The 16999-nt window shown below is 36.8% G+C and overlaps 1 protein-coding gene across 2 annotated transcripts in view; it reads left to right on the top strand.

The window, feature by feature from the left end:
* ASAP1 (ArfGAP with SH3 domain, ankyrin repeat and PH domain 1) overlaps positions 1–16999 on the top strand; it is a 141316-nt gene that overhangs the window by 97202 nt on the left and 27115 nt on the right. For both annotated transcript variants that reach the window (XM_059867184.1, XM_059867190.1), the window contains 9 exons: positions 733–781; positions 3984–4147; positions 5682–5815; positions 6927–7018; positions 7556–7742; positions 10114–10199; positions 11719–11834; positions 14055–14122; positions 16547–16654. In XM_059867184.1, coding sequence (XP_059723167.1) covers positions 733–781; positions 3984–4147; positions 5682–5815; positions 6927–7018; positions 7556–7742; positions 10114–10199; positions 11719–11834; positions 14055–14122; positions 16547–16654 — 1004 coding nt within the window. The remainder of the gene's footprint in view (positions 1–732; positions 782–3983; positions 4148–5681; positions 5816–6926; positions 7019–7555; positions 7743–10113; positions 10200–11718; positions 11835–14054; positions 14123–16546; positions 16655–16999) is intronic.

Genomic DNA, 16999 nt, shown 5'->3' with positions numbered 1-16999 from the left:
CACTGTTCTGCTTTTTGAGTGCTGTTTGAGGGAATGACGAAAACAAGGAGACCAAATTTCTTTCTCTCTTATCCTACATTAAAATATATTTCTCTTTGTTTGAAAACTGGTAGTGCCTTTTCTTCTCAGCATTAAAGTTCCTGTGGTTCCCCTTCTTCCCATTTTGGTCTTGTACAGCAGGTGTTTGTATCCAGTCTGCTTTTAAAAACGCTTTTGATGAGTCAACTTAGTCTTTTCTGACGTCACATACAGAGTATTAACCAAGAAACAGTTCCAACATTCTATATTGAAAAGGACAGTCTAGGAAACCTTTGATTGTGGGAGATAATAGCCACTTCATGTCTTCATCTGTTGGTTAGTAAAACAATTTTCTTGACTCAACTGGAGAGAAAAACTATATAAAAGGAACAAATTAATTTTGCCCTCTTATCCTAATTATATTTCAGTTTTGACTTCTGAAAGGGTAAAATTTGATCCATGTGTTTATTTTTCTTAATTATTTCAAAACTTAAGACTTTCAAAATACATAAAATTGGTGTGAATCAAAATTTACAGCTTCATCTTCCTTTTTTTTTTAATTGTTATCCACAGCCATGAATCAAGGATTAATGATGCATTTTAAGAGAAATTGCTCTTGAAGGCTTTAGCTGCCAAATAAGTTTTAGTACCAAGTATGTAGACACATTGACTTTTATCATCTGCCACATGACAAGATGTATTTCTTTCCTTCAGATAACAGAACTTACCACTTTCAAGCAGAAGACGAGCAGGAATACGTAGCGTAAGAATATTTACCTTTTTTCAAGTTTATTTTGCCAATAGAGATGTATAAAATCACACATAGAAGTGGAAATAATTTTCTCAGCTAATGCATAAGTAGTGCCTACTGTGTCTTTTTTTCTACTGTTATGAATCTGTAAACTATTTTGTGTCACACTACAAAGGTCCTTTAAAACTGAAACTAAACCAAACCCAACTAACCAAAACCCCATTTAGATTATTTATCCTGCTAGTACCTAGTTTGTGTGAAGTGCTTGGGATTATATTGTCCATCTGATTATTAGGATTCAAATGAAATATTTTTAAATTATTCTCAAATCTTCCCTCAACCCTGTTCTGCAGTTACTTCTTTTCCTCTTGATTCTACCTTTTCCTTGAAAGTAAACATAATAAGTAGATAGGTCTTCATATGACACATAGAAAATATCTACAGGCAGTACATTTTTTCTTCTGAGGCCTAGAAACAAATGGCAGAGCACATCTCTTGAGATTTGTACTTCAGAATCCAGCTTGCTTCATTTAATGCATGCTTCCAATTAGATTATTTCCTTTTAAACAGTCTTTCTTCCTTCTGCATCAGAATTATTTCATGAGAACCATGTACCACTAGTTTTTCCTCCTATGCCACCAGTTGTGGGTTGTGCATGTAGTCTAATGTTCAACACCCAAAAGTGCAAGGAATAAAGTTACTGCTGAAGAGGATAGCAAAGGCTGCCTCTTTTTTTTTCATGAAATATCCACATTCTAGTGAAAGACTGTGTTGTTCCATGTGTATTGTAAAGGTACAGGGGATGTTTGTAGGGTGTTTCACTTGTTTGGTAGTGTTGGGTGGCAGTGGCATTGACAGCTCAACCTTGGGAGTCATGGGTGAAATAAAAGGACTGGAGAATTCTTTGGTGTGCAGCTATTTCTTTCTGGGCTTCCACAGCTTTATGTTGGCTCTTACAGTAAAAAGCTGACTTGCTAATCATGATTACTGCATTCATCCTGGAACTTAATTATTCCAGTAATTTTCTTAGTCAAGAAGAAAATACTGTTATTTCTTATGAGTCATAATTTTTTGTTACTCTGCTTTAAATTAATTTTTACTGTATTAGTTGGTTTAGTAGCTGAAGTGGTGTGCTTGGGTTTTTTTGCCTTAACACATGAGCAAGGTAGGGGAAAAATAAATAAGCAGTATCCTTCTTTTGAGAGGCAGATAAATTTAGTTTAGCAGGCAGCCTGTTGGGCTGTTTTGAAATTCCAGGCTGGTTTTATTTCCTATTAGAAGCACTGAAATTTTCTGTATCACTCTAAAGTCATTGTTTATTTTTGAGTGTGCAGCCTGCCAGGAAGGCCTGGGGACCAACTGGGCACTTCTTGATAATCAGCACCAGTCATTCAGAGATGTCTGTCCTTGTCCTTGTGCTTGTGGGGGAAGAGCTGCCACTGTGCTGCCTCTTGCTCTCACTCATGGGTGCCCCAGTGACAGTTCTGGACAGAGGCTTCCTTCTCCCTGAGCAAACACAACCAAAATAAAGATTGCTCTGACAGTTTAGGTACTCATAATAAGGAAATCTATATCAACTAACAGCTGGCTCAGTTGTGTTGTGTTTGTTTTAATTGCATCTAATAATTCTTAATTGTTACTGCTCAGTTGAGTTTTATTAAAATTCTGCCTTTGTAACAAACTAATCAAATTGTAACTCTAAAAAAATTCTAAACAAATGTCAGAATAAGTGTTGTTTGTCTGAGTTTAATTATTATTTTACTCTCTGTATTTAACCAAACATTGTTATAATATTAGAAACAAGACACCATTGCCTCTTATTTTATTAATAACATTGAATTTTATCATTAAAATTGCAGAAGAATGCCCTCTAGTGTGGGTTCTTCTTATATAATGAGAAAGATTAATGTACCTTCATTGTTGTCAGCATGTAAACTTTGGAGCAAATTTGTGCTCAAGACTTTCAATTTCTCTTTTATTCTTAAGGCTGATTTTTCAAAAATTTTAAAGCATTTTAAGCACTACTTCCTAGATTATTTTATGCACATAAATTTTTTTTTTTAAAGTGTGCATGAAATATATAATATGGAATGCCCATATATTAGTTCAGGTTCTCAATCTGTGTTCCAAGATTACACACATAAATTTCCCTCTGAAATCCTTTAAAGCTAATCTTTTCATTGTTATTTCAGTGAGAAATTACAAATTTCAATCTGAAGTTCTCTGTTTGTTTAGATGACCATAACCATTTCTGCATATTTCGGAAGAGCGATAATTGCAGAACATTGTAAACATGAAATGCATTGAGGACACTGCCAATTTACAACATTTCTGCATTAAAAAAATAAAATATTTGCAGTAGATCTAAAATCATCTAAAATCACTTTGCTTCTGAGGATTTCTTTTTAACTTGCTCTTTTTTCTAAATTGGCAACACTGCATCTGCAATGTGCTTGGTCCTTAGTGCTTTCCCCTCCTTACTTCCACATAGAGCACAGCAGCTGCTGAGAGGGGGTTTTGTTTGTTTTTAATAAAAACTTTATGTGTAAACAACTTGCAGAGTGATTGAGAGGGGAGGAAGTATTGCCTGAGATACCATTAACGAGTCTTGATTTGTTGCACTCAGCTGTTGCTCCTAAAGTTTTATTTTGGCTCTTGGTACCGTTACTCTCCTGTCCTCCTTTGCCCCTTGGTTGCCATGGCAGTTGTCATTAATTTGGGCTTTATAGTCTGACTCTGATTAGTGCTCAGAGACTTGTATTTAAAAGGCAACTAGACATCAATACATGCAGCAGGGTTTGCTCTGTGAAGAGAAAGATGCACACTGGAGAAAGCAAGAGTTATCATTTTCTCCAGGAAGGCAACTCTAGGAAGATTTTGGGCACATTTTAAAGCAGTTAAATTTACAGAAGCTTGATTGCCCCTTTTCTCTTCCACAACTTCTGCTTATTTGAGAAACCTGAGAACTTTGCTTTAAAATTGTTCACCAAAGGGATGTTAGAATTAAGACTATTTCTCTCTTCTCATTCTTACTTATCTTTTCTCAAATCTTTCCTTTTTGTCTCTCGCTTCTCCCCCTCCTCATTCTCTACCACAATACAGTCCTTCCCTGTAGTCCCACTAATTTTTTTTTTCCTGGCAAGATTTCTACAGTTTATAGATTAACATGTATTTGCAAATGCAGATCTTCATTAAGGTCTTTATCTTGTGCTAGATGGATATCAGTATTGACTAACAGCAAAGAAGAAGCATTAAATATGGCATTCCGTGGAGAGCAGAGCACAGGTGAAAACAGTTTAGAGGATCTGACAAAAGCCATTATTGATGACATACAGAGATTACCCGGCAATGAAGTCTGTTGTGATTGTGGCTCACCAGGTATCTCCATTTGTTCATGTCATCAGCTTCTTGTTGGGAGCAAAGTAATTTCTTCAAAGAAGTGTTTGTAGAGTGCAAACTAATTTTCTAAGTGATGTTTCTCAGTCTTCAACCTGTTTTTAAAAGAACAAATATGACTTTCCTACGTTAGTTCCATTTAATTCACTAAAATATTTTTGTGTGTTGTCTGTGCTTACTTCCAGCAGTTCAAGCCCCTCTGGAGTTTGAACTGTTCTTGTTGCACTGTGTCTAGATGCTTGTTGCACTTGAATGGAAGTTGCTTGGCATCACTGATCCTGTGCATGCTACTAAGTAGAAGTGAGTAATATTTAGACAATGATTGTGGAAAAATTGACCTGGCCAGGATCTTGCTCTGAGGCTTTATCTTGGCATGAGACTACAGGAATTGCAGCATCGTTTTCAGAGGTGGAATAAGTAGTCTTGTGCAAAGAATGAGACCCAGAGTTGAAATCCTATCAGATAATATCTTCAGAAGTACAGAGTTACAGGTCAGTTATGTGGCACTCTGAGCTTGAGAAGGGGCAGCTGGTCACAGCAGGACTGAGCTGGTGTGGGAGCTGTGGGAGCTGGCAGCTGTTGCAGCTTTCTCATCAAAGGGACACTTCAAGAAGGTGATGCTCATTTGGAACTGAGTAGATTGTGTGTATCTTGCAGATGCTTGCTGATGCAGAACTGATCCAAATTTGAAATAGCTGGATGAAATTACATACTGGGATATAATTATGTCAAATCCTGGAACTGGTTCATTCAATTATTTCATTATGTAAAGCTATAGAAACTTGAGATTACAGTTCTCATTCATCTTTTAATTTGTAGTAGTTTTAAGCTTCACTTCTGTACTCCAGCTTGCTGCTTTAAAACTCTTGGCTTAATGCTTCAGCAGTTACTATTTAAAGTCAAGGAAGTGATTAATTTGTGCACAAAGTATGTCTGAAGCTTTTTCTTTTCCTTAAAAACTGGTCATGCTTCTTATGTAGCATTCGTAGTATAAAATCTCTTCTAATATTATATGCAGATCTCCTCCATGACAGCATTTTTAGTTTTTTTTTCTCCTGGACTAGCCAGCATTCCTCAAATTTCCTACAACATGCTGCTGTTTTACATACTGGAAAGCATTATGGTTACTCTTTTATGAAGGACTATTTAAAGTTTAAGGAGTAAATTTTAAAACTTCAGAGGTTGTCAAATTTGGGAGATCTGTTACTTTTAAAAACAGGAAGTAATTTGTACAGAAAACAAATATGAAATGTATTGAAATTAGTTCAGTCAGTATGAATGAATAAGTCTAAATTCAGTGCCTTTGGGTGTGTTCCTAAATCTGAAAAACTGCATTCCATTGGTAGCAATTTGTGGTTAAATTTGAACTAGAGTATGGAGAAAAGTATGGAATGTTCTTAGTTTATTTTCATTCTTTGAAACATTTAATAAGGAATCATTTCAGAATACATCTTTTACCACCATTGCAAACCTTTTCTTGGACTTATATTAAATACTTTGTTTTCCAATTGTGTAGATCCAACATGGCTTTCAACTAATTTGGGCATTTTAACCTGCATTGAGTGTTCTGGAATACACAGAGAAATGGGTGTCCATATTTCTCGAATCCAGTCTTTGGAATTAGACAAATTAGGAACGTCTGAACTCTTGGTAAGTTCTTTAATATATATTGGGTTTTTTAGTCAAATATTGACATATGTGGAGGAAGCACCAAAATGTACAAGTTACTGTTAATCTTTTTCAAGGAGTGTTTTTTTGCAGAGTTTTTTCTTCATATTCTGTAGATACTTTACAGGTGCATGGTTATATATTATTGTATATTATTGGTGCTCTTGTCACTTCTCGTTTCATGTCCTGAGGTGTTGCAGAATGAGTATTGACACCCATTGTAATTAGTGCCATCAGAATTTTGCTCTCAATAGCTGATCTTGACCCAAAATCACAGCAGTCTAAAAGCTCATGTGATTTAAAACATGAAGCTAATTTGACTTGGCAAGGGACAATTACTGTTGCTAATTCTGAAAGAAAAGTATTGGAGGAATCTTAATTTGATGAATGAAATCATGTAGTATTGAAGTTATGAAATGAATATGATATGAAAGTAGCCGAAAAAAAAAAACAAAGGGGAAAAAAAAAACAATGGAGAAATATAAACAAGTCAAAAAGAAACAGTTGCAGTAGTTTTATCTCACTAGCTGTGTTTGGCCTGAAAGAAGAAACTTGTTACAGAAATTTTGTAAAGGAAAATTGAGAGAAGATGTAAGGCAGATCTGGGTTTGGATATAGGTTCAACTTTATCACTTTCTCTCTTCGTAAAATATAGAGGTTTTTTTGCCAAGTTGTTAGTAATCTAAATCAAATGTTACTAAGCATGATCTTCAGCAGCACTGAGCTGCTTGCCCAAAGCAGCTTCCTGATCAGTGTACCAGTACCAAAAGCAGCTTCCTGATCAGTGTACCAGCACCATTTCACTGTTCATGTTGCTGGTTCCTCTTTCTGGTTTCATGTTGGAGGCAGATTGTCTTGAAATGCAAATAATTTTGTGACTGTGAAGTCTATTGTACAAGTTCTGGCATAATAAAAGCCTTTTCTTTCTTTTTAATTGCTCTGTATCTGCATGTAATCATTGGGCTTAAATTTTTCAGTCCTGTGTTTTCCATCTTTTATAAATAGTGTGGATAATGCACATTAATAGTCCTGTTGTTAGGTTGCTGTTAGACCCCAAAAGTTCTCACTTTATTTATTCTTTTTCTTATCTCAGCTGGCCAAGAATGTAGGAAATACTAGTTTTAATGATATTATGGAAGGGAACTTACCTAGTCCTTCACCTAAACCCAGTCCATCAAGTGATATGTAAGTACTGACTCTCTGTGGAATATATCTGTGGTGTAAAGTAAACAGTAGCCAAGCCAGGGGAAGGCATGGATGGCTGAACTGGATGTTTTTATTCCCACTGTGGAGCTTCTTAGAAATTCAGTCTCAATTCATATAGTCACATTTTACTACCTCACCTTCCCTGTGTAGAAAACTCTTTGTTTGGGTTTCAAGGTGCATTATTTTATTCTTGAATGGCTTTGAGTTTTGTAGTAAACCCTCAGATGATAAACAGAGAGGACTAAATGACACTAGCACTGCTTTTTCTTTGGTCTTAGTCTCTACAGTCAGAGTAATTTTTGTATATAACAAGAAGATGGGATAAAATTGACAATGTTCCATATTTGGGGCTTATTTGCAAGCAAGACATGCAGTATAACAATAAATAACACACTTTTTATCAGGTAGTTTTCTTCTTCTCTTAGCTTCCAAGTTAGACAAGGTGATTTTAAATTATAATCATTGACCCATTTTTCTAAAAATTTCTAAAGGAAGCTCTATTTTCACACCCCACAGGACTGCACGTAAAGAATTTATCACTGCTAAATATGTAGATCATAAGTTCTCTAGGAAGACTTGTGCATCTGCAGCAGCTAAACTGAGTGAATTACTTGAGGCTGTCAAATCCAGGGATTTGCTTGCACTAATTCAAGTCTATGCAGAGGGGGTAGAGCTAATGGAGCCACTGCTGGAGCCTGGACAGGTAAGCTTATCAGGTAAACAATTGCTATTTTAAATCATGTGTATTTGTAAAATGCCCAGGATCTGGGGCTATTGCTTTAGATGATAAAACAAAAGAAATGACAGATAAAAATGATGGGGTTTTTCTTCCTTTCCCAAATGTTGCGTCCTTGTGGGGAGGGAAAAGAACACTTTATTTTTCATCATCAGTTGGTCTAAAGGAGTGTGAAATGCAACAGTGATATTACACACTGTTTTGGTGCCACTATAGTGTGTTGAAAAGCACCTGTTCTGCAGTGAGTCTCTTTTAGAAAAGTCCCAAAGAATAGACTTGATAGCCCAGGGTCACCTGGTACCACATACAGTATCATGCCTGCTTTTAAAATAGTGGCTGAAGGATCACATTACTGAGTGTCTTCAAGTCTCTGTTCACTGTAGACAAGGAAAGAATAAATCTGATGAACTCACAGCTTCTGATGAGACATTTACAGAAGTACAGCTTCTTTCAACCTGGAAGATTCTTTTGTGTTGTGTGTATATCAAGTTATGAGTACTTGATCTTCCTTCTGAAATCAGTAACAGCTTTTGGAAAAATCAGTCCAGGTTGACCTTAATTAGCCATGGACAAATGTTGATCATGAGCAAAATAACTTCTTTTTATTGATAGTAGCTAATTGATGCCACATAACCACTTGCTCAGCAATGTTTTCTCCCAGCCTGGAGACATGTCAGAGAATGTTTTCAACAAGTTGTATGAAAATATCTAAGTTGGCAAAGGACACAGTGCCTGTCTTTGTTCAGTGAAAGGGATAAGTTCAGCACCTGAGCTATCAGAGAGTGTTTATCATGGAAACACATTACAGATTCTCTGGCTGCAAGGTCAGTTTTCTGTATTTGTCATCCACAGAATTAGCTCCTCATCTTCCCAGCTGTTACAGGCTGTGATATCTAGAAAGGTATGAGCACCAATTGAAATGTAGTTTGCAGTTAGGACATTTATAGCAGCATTCCCCTCTGTGAATTTTCTGATGTTTAATAAAATAATATTTTTTAATTAGGACTTTAATTCCAAGTATATATACTGTAATATGCTTTTCTAATTGTCCTTTATGATCAATAGGAGTTAATCTAAATTTAGATTTCATTAACTTCTCATGCAACTTTTAAATGGAAATAAACAGCATTTCTGTTTCTTTTTCAATGCAATAATGCATATGATATATATAGAAAATAAAGATTCAATTCAAGTTAGACAAGGAGAAACCCTGTGTATGGGGGAAGTGCCCCATGCACCAACTTGTTCTGGGAACCCCCCAGCTCTGCCTAAAGAGACCTGGGGGTCCTAATGGACACCGAGGTGAACATGGGGCCAGCAGGGTGCCCTTGTGGCAGAGGTGACAGTGGCATTCCAGGCAGTGGGGACACATTGCCAGCATGTGAAGGGCAGTGATCCTTCTCTCCACTCCACACTGGTGGGGCCACAGCTGCAGTGCTGGGTTTTCATCTGGGCTCCCCACAACAAGAGTGACTTGGACATGCTGGAGAGAGTGCAGGGAAGGGCCACAAATGTGTCTGGGAGTCTGGAGCACTGGAAGGCTCATAGATCTGGGACTGTTCAGCTGTGAGGAGGCTCAAGGGCATCTCATCATTGTGTGGAAATACCTGCAGGGAGGGTGGAAAGAAGATGGAGCCCAGTGGTGCCCAGTGATGGGACCAGAGGCACTGGCACAGACTGGAGCACAGGAGGTGCCCTCTGAACATCAGGAAACCTTTTTGTATTGTGAGAATGACCAAACACTGGCACAGGCTGCCCAGGGATATGGAATCTCTGTCCTTGGAGATATTCCAGAGCCATCTGGACATGGTCGTGGGCAACTGGTCCTCGGTGGCCCTGCTTGGGCAGAGAGATTGATCTACATGACCTTCACAGGTCCTTTCCAACTTCAACTGTCCTGCCAATCTGTAAGAGTTTTAATGTATGTGGGACTGTGATTTTTGTGATGCTGTTTTTGTAGGAAATAATGTTGTGAATTTGCTTGGTGCTCACCAGACTGTAAAGCAACAAGATCTGCAAACTTACTCAGTATTCCTTGGCAAGATCCCTTTCAGTTACTGGTAGCTAAAATGGTTAAAGGTTCCTCAGGGTAGTTCCATCTAGCTGGGAAAAGTGAAAATTTGGTTTAGGAAAGCTGAGATGTCAGGAAGTGTGATGCCATTTTCCTTTGAAGCATGTGGTGTCTTTTAGAGATAAAAAAGACAATAATAGTTTTCATCATAACTTCCTAATATTTTTAAAAGACTTGTAAAGAGTGAATGAGATGTATCTCATAGCTCTGATATAGAAGTTTTGCAGAAACAAGACAGAAATCTAACTTCTCTTTACATGTGTTTAGGAGCCAGGTGAAACAGCACTTCATTTAGCAGTCCGGACTGCTGACCAAACCTCTCTCCATCTGGTTGACTTCCTTGTACAAAACTGGTATGGATTGCTGAGTTTTCATTCAATTGTACATGACAGCTGTGGGTGTTCAGAGTCACCCTGGCAGTGCCTTGGATCGTGTTTGCTCATCACTATAATCTTTCTCCTTAGATATGTTTCAAAAGAAAATAGTTTAGTACCTTTGAGTTGGCTTTTGTGCTCTTGATCAGTAGGGAGAGTGAAGGATGTGTAAATTAAAAGCATTGAAAGCAGTTACGTAAAAATAGGATGAAAGGAAAAAGTCTGTGCATGAGAGAACATTGATTTAGAGCACATGACAGCATGAAGCCATGCAAACAAATAGTTCAGGTACAGGAGGGATGGCAGGTAAATGTTCCAAATACAGGACACATGCAAAGGAACTGTAAAAGTAGAAAACAAGGATCTGTCTCAGAAAATTATGAACAGATGCTAGATTGACTTTGAAAAAGGTGTTCCAATGGTTCATAAACTGTATTAAAGCTATTGGGAGCATAAACTTAATTAGTAATTTTCAACATCTACTTTATTGGCTGAGTTGTTCTTTATTGTCAAGGGATGTGTTCATAGAAGTAAAAAACCTTAATGAAAAGTGTGAATGCTGATTATAGGAGAGAGTTATTAAAGTAACAAATGAAAAATAACATTCCAATATTTTCAAGCTATTTTAGATTATAATTTGAAAAATGTTTTGGAAAACCAAATTGCTATTTTCACCTTCATTAAAAGATTTTTTATTTTGGATTATTATTTAGAGATTTTGTTGTTGTTATGAAGCTTCCTGGTTTCTTCAGACAGCTATAACCTTATGTGTGTTTCTGTCTGCTGTGTGTTTTTTATGTGGCAGTCTCAAATTTAGGAGCATCTTTACAACCCTGTGGGGTCTTGCTGTCCAATATGGGTAACACTGGGAAAAGCTGTCATCTCCTGAGCTTTGCTTTTCTGGTTTATGAAAATATTTTATTGTTCCCAAAATGTCAGTAACGGTTTCTGAAAAACCTGGGTTTGGAAGTTGAAAACTGAAGGAAGTACAGTTTTTAAAAAGCCCTGTGAGCCCCTTTGCACACCTGGTTTTTCCCTAACTCAATGTCTTGTCCTTACATTCATTCTTACAACTCTCTTGCTCATTCTCACAGCTGCCCTCTTGATAGTTCCTTGACTGCATGGGATTTATTAACCTATTTTAACTGTATCAGAATTATTCAGATATTTCTATTGGGCTAATTTAGCATATTTGAAAAAAGAATTACAGTAAAGTGGCAACTGGCATGACCTTAGAGAGGTCTGAGTCTCTGACTTTCACATCTTTAGTTTTTTGAATGAACGTCTGTAGATTTTCAGTCCTTTTCAATCACAGCTCAGGTATTTCCAGTGTCCTTGGAAGAATTCTTAATAGTCTTTGAAAGAAATGTTTGATTTAAATTTTTTTTTTGTCCTACTTCATATTTGTCCAGTCAAGTTTTTATTTATGTGGATGCTAGATCTGAAATGAATAGCACTGCTATGATACTCTTCTTGATTGTTTGTTTGTTTGTTTTAGTGGAAACCTGGACAAACAAACAGCATTGGGTAATACAGTTCTACACTACTGCAGTATATATAATAAGCCTGAGTGTTTGAAATTGCTTTTGAGGGGGAAGCCAACTATTGATGTAGGTAAGTTCATTATCTAAAACCAGGAAATAAAGATTTCCTAAAATTTCTTCCCATTATTTTAGCCACTTTTGTTTATTTCTCTATGGTAAGTAAACTTCTAAAATAAATCTGTGGTAGAAGAAGACCTTGTCAACAGCAAGCTTAAAGGAAACATTCAGTTAAGAAATTGAATTCTTAGAAGATAATAGTGACAAAAAATTCTAGTATGAAATACTAATGGCAAACCCTAAGTAGAGTTCAGAGTTCTGTTTCTGACTCACTTTAAACTGCCTGGAATTTAAGTTCATTGTTTATGCTAGAACTTGTATGCTATAGTGCTTCAAATGTCTGATTCCACTCTTAGGTACATGGGCTTTATGTGCACAGCACTTTGTTCTTCTCTTGATATCAATGGCTGCTGGTGCTGTGGTTTCATCCAGCACACCCCAGCCAACACTGCCACTGATTAGGGAGGGGAGACCATCCAGAGAACAAGGGATTATGCTAACTGAGCAAACAGATATTCTATTTTCAATTAAACTTTTGGTATGCCCTTATGACAAATGAACTGATTCAGGTACAGCAAGTGTTACACCTATCTCACAGGTAGGTGCAAAGAGAAGCTGAAAGGCAGCTGAGAAAGCTGATCCCATTTTTCCTGAGTTAGGAAGGCATCCCATGAATCCAGCTTGTCAGGCCCAGGAGTTAAATGTGATCAGCAGGTCTGTAAAACATTTACATTCAGTCAGTTAGTGGTATAGAAGTTTTTTTAACAGCTGATGCAACCTGGATTTTATTTCTCCCTTTTTCTTCATCACCATTACTTTCCTTCACTGCCTGGTAAAGAACTTCTGTATAAACTGAAGTTCATAGTTTAGTGGCAGAAGTCACTGGTTTCCTTTGCCTTTTTATAGGCCTTTAGAATATATTCCAGTATTATCACAAATCAGAGAATTTAATGTGACCGTTTTTGGCAGTTACAATGGGAAAGCATCTAAACAAGTTAAAGTCCTTCATTGGTCCTTCCATTGAACTTTCTCCTAGGTAGATGGCAGAGGAGTGTTCACACCTTTTTGGTGCCTTGTTTCTTGAGGTTTTGTTTTGTTGTTTTTTTTTTTTTTTGTGGGAAAGAGGTTGTTGTGCTCTGTTTTTTGGTGTGATCTCGCATAAGAACTTGAGTGATCTCACACAGACCCTGAAATAAGAGGTGTATACTTAATCAAAGTTTGGAATTTATGTATATCTGGGTGTTAACTTCACATAAGATGTACTATGTTTTCATTCCTTTTCATATTGAACCATCTCTGATAGATCTTTCCATAAGTAAATCCTTCTTTTATATGGATTCTTTCAAAGTCACAGGCCTTTCTAGAGCAGTGCTTTGTGAATTCTAGGATTCCTAACTGGCATTCTCTGTGTAATATTTCACACTGATATTATGGGTCTCAGTTTGATCATTTTCAGTTCCTGATGACAGAAATGCTTTACAATCTGGATGTGCTGTGGAGCATTCTCTGTTCCAGCTCCATGGCATTTACTGAGGTACTGTGAGAGTACATTTTACCTAGGGTTTATCCACATCAGATGTGGGAGTTGTTTTTGTTTACTGTGACTTGATACTGAGCATCTGGGAAGGATTCCATTAGATGCTGTGCCTGAGGACCTCCCAGCAGCCTCAGATATCACCTTCTTTCTTGCCAGGTGTTATTTTAAATTGTAAACCATTTTATAGCTTTGATAAAGACAAAGCTAGAAAGTTTTAAATTTATTCTTGTTCAAATATCTTCAAATTAGGCTTCAAGCCTCTATATATTAATCAATGTAAAATCTGCTTGGATCAACGTTTGCCCTTTTTTTTGTTTTTAAGTCTTAGAATTAGTTTTCTTTTTTGAGCTATTTTACCCTGCCTGCTTGCTTCTCTTGTGTATTCAGGTAAGAGTTTTATTGGCAAAGGCATTAACTGGAGATTGAGGTGACTAAATTCCTTTATATTCTCTGCTGGGGTGGTTAAGATGGATTTGGGAACAGTTGCAGGAGATTGCTGCTGTTCAGGTAGAACCTGATAATACATGAAATGCATGAACACTTAGAGTGGAATCTTACAGAGCTGCAGCTGCTATAGAGTAAACAGACATTTTTGATCACTTTTAGAAGTTACTGTGCTACCAGTAGTGAAATTCAATAAATTGTTTCTTAAGACATCACAAAGAATTGCTCTTTTTTGTATTGGTAATTTTGTAGTAAACCAAGCTGGAGAGACGGCTCTGGACACAGCAAAGAGAGTGAAAGCTGTCCAGTGTGAGGAACTGGTAAGAACAAAGCCTGGGGGCAAAGGGGCATGTTTGCTCTAAAAAGGTGATTTACTTAATATATCATTACCATTGCATTTCACACGTGGTATTGCTGCCAGCTGGCTGTGTGTTATCTGAAGGCCCTACCACAGGTGACTGTTTTCTTACCTAAAACACAACAGTAATTTTCTTTGTAACAGTTTAAGAGAAAGATCTTCCTTCTAATGCCAGTACTAGTTACCACCAGTGTATTTGAAGGCCTTAAGTACCAGAGGGTCAGATGTGCCAATAAATACATCATTCAAGGAGATTTGGGCTTCATCACCTCAAAAGTTCTTCTTAAAGGCTTTTATATCAGGAGTATTTAACAACCCCTGTAATTTTAAAACTGTCATGAGCTTTTAGGTCGGGATCTTTGTTTGTCTTCTCCTGCTATGACTTTTTTCAGATTATTTAACAGGGACAGATAGTTCAGAGATGGTGAAAGTCTTTTTATAAGGAGAATTGAAACAACTTAAAAATACTCTCCTGAAAGGAGGAAGAAGCTTAAGTGTAATGTCTGGAAGTTGGTGTATCAAAAGATGTAGCACACCCTAGCTTCTGTGGGACTTTGTCCCTCTACTGAACATGATCAAAGAAAAAACCTCCTGGAATTCTAAGAATGTGTGAGGGATGTTAACAGACCCCACTCAAAAAGATTCTTGGTGTTCAAGAAATGAAGGTGTTCAGGATTTTCCCAGGTACTTCTCTGAAGCGTTTAGCCCGGAGTAAGGATTTTACATCAGACCAACAAGCTTGTTTGTTCTTGGCCCTCTAAGGTGCCACCAGCATGCATTTAGAAGGCAAGTGAATTTAATTACTATCAAGGCATTAAAAAGTCAAAATATTGTGGCAATTTCACATTCAAGACAAAACCAGGACAATTTATGAAACACTTGCCACTTATTTCAATTTCTTCTTTTTTCTAATTTTGCTGATCTGAGGATATCTACTTTTGCTCTGCTGCTGGTAATTTTAATACCTTTCTGTGACAATTGAAAGTTCTTGTTATGAATTAATTATTGAATAATCAAAAGACCATATCCTTCAAAGAAATTTTCCATGTTTCTGGGGATATAAGTCAGCATTTTGGTGTGGTTGATAAGGTGGGACTGACTTCTCAGTTAACACCATGTCTACTGTGTAAGTAGGTGCTGTTTCCAGTGGTTTGAGTATTCTGTCAGCTGGATCAAGCAGATCACCTGTGCAGCACACAGTTGGGATGGATTGCTTTTTTCTTTATAGTAGCCCTTTTAAAAAGTTTAAAAAGTCTGCCATTAATGTGGACCAAATGGCTGTGTTACAGAACAAGCCGTCATGTGGATGTTATCAGTGAGCTTATCTAGCAGTTAATCGTTTAGTTATAGTGATCCAAATTCCAAGAATACCTCACTGATTATTTCACTTAACTCTCATAGAGCATTTATGCTTTTTCTCTTTTTTTTTTTTTTTTAAAATTTTGAAGAGGAAAATATTTCTGCATTTTTTTTTCCAAAAGAAGCAATGAGTTAAGAGTGAAAAAGAAATATGAATGAGCATACTGTTTGCTGTGGGCAATAAAAAAGTACAAGATAAATAACTAGGTGTTTGCATTATGATAGGTGTACTAAACTCATTTCTATTGCATAACTGGAGTCTTAACTGTGTAATTAAATTCAGTTTCAGCTCAAGTGGGCTCATGAATACTTACATAAGAGATTGGAAATACTGTCTTTAATCCAAATTTTATTTCTGGAATATGGTTAAAGGCACTCCTGAATCAACCACTGTCAAGTAGACTACATTTTAAAGGATGTGAAGGACTAAATAATGATGGAAGATCTAGGCATTGAAAAGGAGAATTTATCTCCTCAGAATAACCATGAACTGCTCTATTAGGTTTTTTGCTGATCATTGAGGTAGTTTTTTTTTAAAAATGTGAAATACATTATTTGGGCTGGCAAAGTCAAGGAATTTCATGCTTAAGGCATATTGGCTCATCCAGGGAGAGAGAGAGGTAAAATATCTAAGTAAAGAGTAAACATCTTTTCATTTGATTTGAGTACAAGGATGGTGATTTTGATGCGGCGGCATCTGTGTGTACCAAAATTTATAAATAGGTTTTGCCTTTCCTTTTTGGAAAGGCAAATGAAGGTATATGCTTTTGTGCATATACCTTCTCTTCATGTAATCTTTTCAAATGCTTGTCAAACATAGTGACTTCTGCCCATTTTGAGAAAATCTTTCCTTTTTGCCTTTTACCTGTTTTTCTGTACCTCAAACAAATGAAGGATGTTTGTGTGATCACCCTGGAATAATTTTAAACTTCTAAGTACTCCGGTTTATTTCTTGCCATTACAAAACTAACTTAGTTAACACCAAAAGAACAGCAAGTATTTTAACAAGACTTTTTATTTCTTTCAGCTTTCTCAAGCCAAGGCAGGAAAGCTGAACCCACACGTGCATGTGGAGTACGAATGGAATCTTCGGCAGGAAGAAATTGATGAGAGTGACGATGACTTGGATGATAAGGTGAGTGTGAATTACTGATACAACCTTGCACAAAAACTGTCAACAGCTCTGCTCCCTGGAAATAAGTGGTAATTAGACACCCACTTCAGCCTTTCTTTTCTTACAGATATTTTAGGGGGAAAACAAACCTAATTCTGAGGCCTGTGTTAAAGACTGCCTAAGTGCTTTTTGAATATACTTTGTCAACATAGTTATTATGGGCTGTTTCAGAAGCTTGACTTTGACAAGACATACAGTATAATATAAATCAGCAAATCTGGACTACTTTGTTGCTTTATCCTCTTCAGAATTCTAAGCTGTTAAATTTTAGCTGGAGGAAATCTAAAGCTTATCTACTTAATTTTT

The sequence above is a fragment of the Haemorhous mexicanus genome, chromosome 1 (assembly GCF_027477595.1).
Source record: "Haemorhous mexicanus isolate bHaeMex1 chromosome 1, bHaeMex1.pri, whole genome shotgun sequence".
Taxonomy (NCBI): domain Eukaryota; kingdom Metazoa; phylum Chordata; class Aves; order Passeriformes; family Fringillidae; genus Haemorhous; species Haemorhous mexicanus.
Note: the sequence above shows the minus strand (reverse complement) of the source record. Positions and strands in the feature narration are given on the sequence as shown.